Genomic DNA, 2657 nt, shown 5'->3' on the forward strand with positions numbered 1-2657 from the left:
CCGTCATTAAACTTTTTAATAGAAAAAAAAATAGTTCTTAAATAAATATAATAAATTAGGTTTTATAATATATAGGTTGTTTAAATAATGATTAATTAAATTTCGTAGTGTACATTATACTATAGAAAAATAATATAAAACATAAAATAGTATTAAGATAGTCTATTAAACTTCATAAAACTTTAATGGATTATAGAAGTACATTATAGACTTAGAAACATGAATTTAAAGCATGAAATTCCACCTCAATCTTTACTTAATGCTTACAACTTATTTATATCTATCAATTTGTATTATTTTGTTATTGTTAAATGCATTTTGAATAGTAAACGGAAACTTGGAGTAATAAACTTATTATTTATCCTCTAAAATAAAAAAAATTCCAAACTTTTTGTTGACTTCAACCGTTTAAATTTGATGTTGTCAGCTCATATTACTTCTTCAAACAATTATGGCATCATCATTGTTATCGCCACCACTTTTTCCTCTTTCGTAAAACATATCAACCCAAAAGAAACCATCACCATGGACTCGCCGGATTTCCCCTCCGGCACCGCCAAGTCTCCCCGGTCACTTCAGGGCCCACGTCCTTCCCCTCTCAGAGTCCGGAAAGACTCTCACAAGATCAGAAAACCACCGGTAGCTCCACAACCGCATCACCAGCAACACAACCACCACCATCAACCACAACAAATCCAACAGCAATACCGGCCGCCGGTCATCATCTACACCGTCTCCCCAAAGGTAATCCACACAAATCCAAACGAATTCATGACTTTAGTCCAGCGTTTGACCGGCCCATCCGCCCCCTCTCCGGTGGGTTCTTCTTTCTCTGCTTTCCACCATGACGGAGGTGCAGTTTCACCGGCGGCAAGATTCGCATCCACAGAAAAAGCGACAACCATGCCAGACGGTAGGAAAGTGCCGCAGACTGGTGACGTGGCGGTGGTGGAAGGGGTGGAGATAAATACCGGATTGGAGAAAGCCGGCTACTTTCCCGGAATATTGTCTCCGGGACCGACGTCACTACCTCCGATTCCACCTGGTTTTTTCTCCCCACTAGCAAATGATCAAAACCCACTTAGTTTTTTTCCTGATTTAAGCCCTGTTTTGCATAGTAACAGAAATTATAATTATTTGGAGAATAATAATTTTCTTATGCAAAGCCCTTCAAATCTTCTTTCTCCATACATGATTTCACCCAACACCCAAAATCTCTTCAATAGCCTATTTGACTAGTTAAGATTCACACTTTCAAACTCAAATTCAAAACAAATACGTTGTATCATTTTATGTGATGACATTAATTTGGATTATGTGAGTTTAAGCAGTTAAAACACTAACCTTAATGATGAGTTACAAATTATGAGATACATAAAGTAAATATTTTATGTAGGAGATCATTTTTGTGACGAAGTCGTTTTTTTTTTCTATATGGATACACCATTACCTCCCTACTCCATTATGATGGAATTTCCGAGGTATGATGTTGTTGTTGTTTATCAAGTAAATATTTTTTTTTTCCAAAACAATAATTCTTAAAAATGTATACTTTTATTGTATAGGCTATTATGGATTAGTCGATGATAATCCAGGGAAATAGTATAAATGTGGAGATTTAGAGGGTCATTTTCCATTTAATATTTATATGGTTAGTTGGGACAGTTGGAGAAAGTTAGATTAATATTTATTATTGGTGGGTAGATGAAGATAATTAATTTTGAGGTGAGATATCTACTACAGTATTTATCTCTTTTCTTTTCTTTGTTTCTTAGACCAAATTTTTGGTATATACATTCGTGGATTGTAATGTAAAATACTTTGGAAGTTTGGATGTACTTGTGCTTAAGTTACTCGTTAAATTTGTTGAACATTGGAACTCTTGATTAATTGGATATTTTTGTTGTAGACATGAAGTTTTTTTTTTTTAAGTTATTATTTGTCAATATAAAGTTTTATCATTATTTGTTGCATCTACATTTTGATTTTGATTATTTGTGATTATTATTTTTGAGTTGATGGAGACTCTTTGTTTCTTGACCTAATTAAAACCAATGAGAGTTAGTATTTAGTAATAGGGTCCCAGAGATTATATATCCAGATATAGTCCATAGATTTGAGCCGGACTTCAGAGACCAGAGGTGTCCCAAGTTCTTTGTTTCTTGTTTTGTTATTTAGTTGTTTTCTTATCTCTCATGATGTCTCATATCCTCATACATTTTATTCCTATCCATGCTCCTACAATATCAAATATTGACAATACCAAATATTGATATGTGTCATATTTAATGATACATTTAATGAAATTAATACTAATTTAATATATTTGTCATCATTTGATATGATAAGAGAATAAATAGGAATAAAATATAAGAGAATATTTAATTTCTTTTCTAGATATCGACTTGGGCTTTATAAGCTCTAACTTGTATACTAAACATGTTTAGGCATGTTTTTTCTTTCTATATATAATATATAAATATAAATCTAATGTATCTTGTAAATCGGAGAATGATTAATAATATTATTTCTAATATGTCTCTTGCGTAGCATATAATTACCATGATCATGTGAACCTAACATTGATTCTTATATTCTTTATTTTTCTTTGCATCTTCAATGGTGTGTTTTCGTTCATAAACCTAACAATTATTTGA

The 2657-nt window shown here is 32.3% G+C and overlaps 1 protein-coding gene across 1 annotated transcript; it reads left to right on the forward strand.

Moving 5' to 3' along the window:
* Nucleotides 1-402: 402 nt before the first annotated feature.
* On the forward strand, nt 403-1912 carry LOC111876100 (protein MKS1). The gene has a single exon (XM_042898102.1). It carries the CDS (start codon nt 418-420, stop codon nt 1237-1239), a length of 822 nt encoding a protein of 273 aa, XP_042754036.1. The 5' UTR covers nt 403-417; the 3' UTR covers nt 1240-1912.
* The last annotated feature ends 745 nt before the right edge of the window (nt 1913-2657 follow it).

This window comes from Lactuca sativa, chromosome 9, assembly GCF_002870075.4.
Source record: "Lactuca sativa cultivar Salinas chromosome 9, Lsat_Salinas_v11, whole genome shotgun sequence".
In the NCBI taxonomy this organism is placed as follows: Eukaryota; Viridiplantae; Streptophyta; class Magnoliopsida; order Asterales; family Asteraceae; genus Lactuca; species Lactuca sativa.

Bases quoted from the DNA above. Each gene is read 5' to 3' on its own strand.
- LOC111876100 (XM_042898102.1), top strand. From the start codon at position 418: ATGTTGTCAGCTCATATTACTTCTTCAAACAATTATGGCATCATCATT.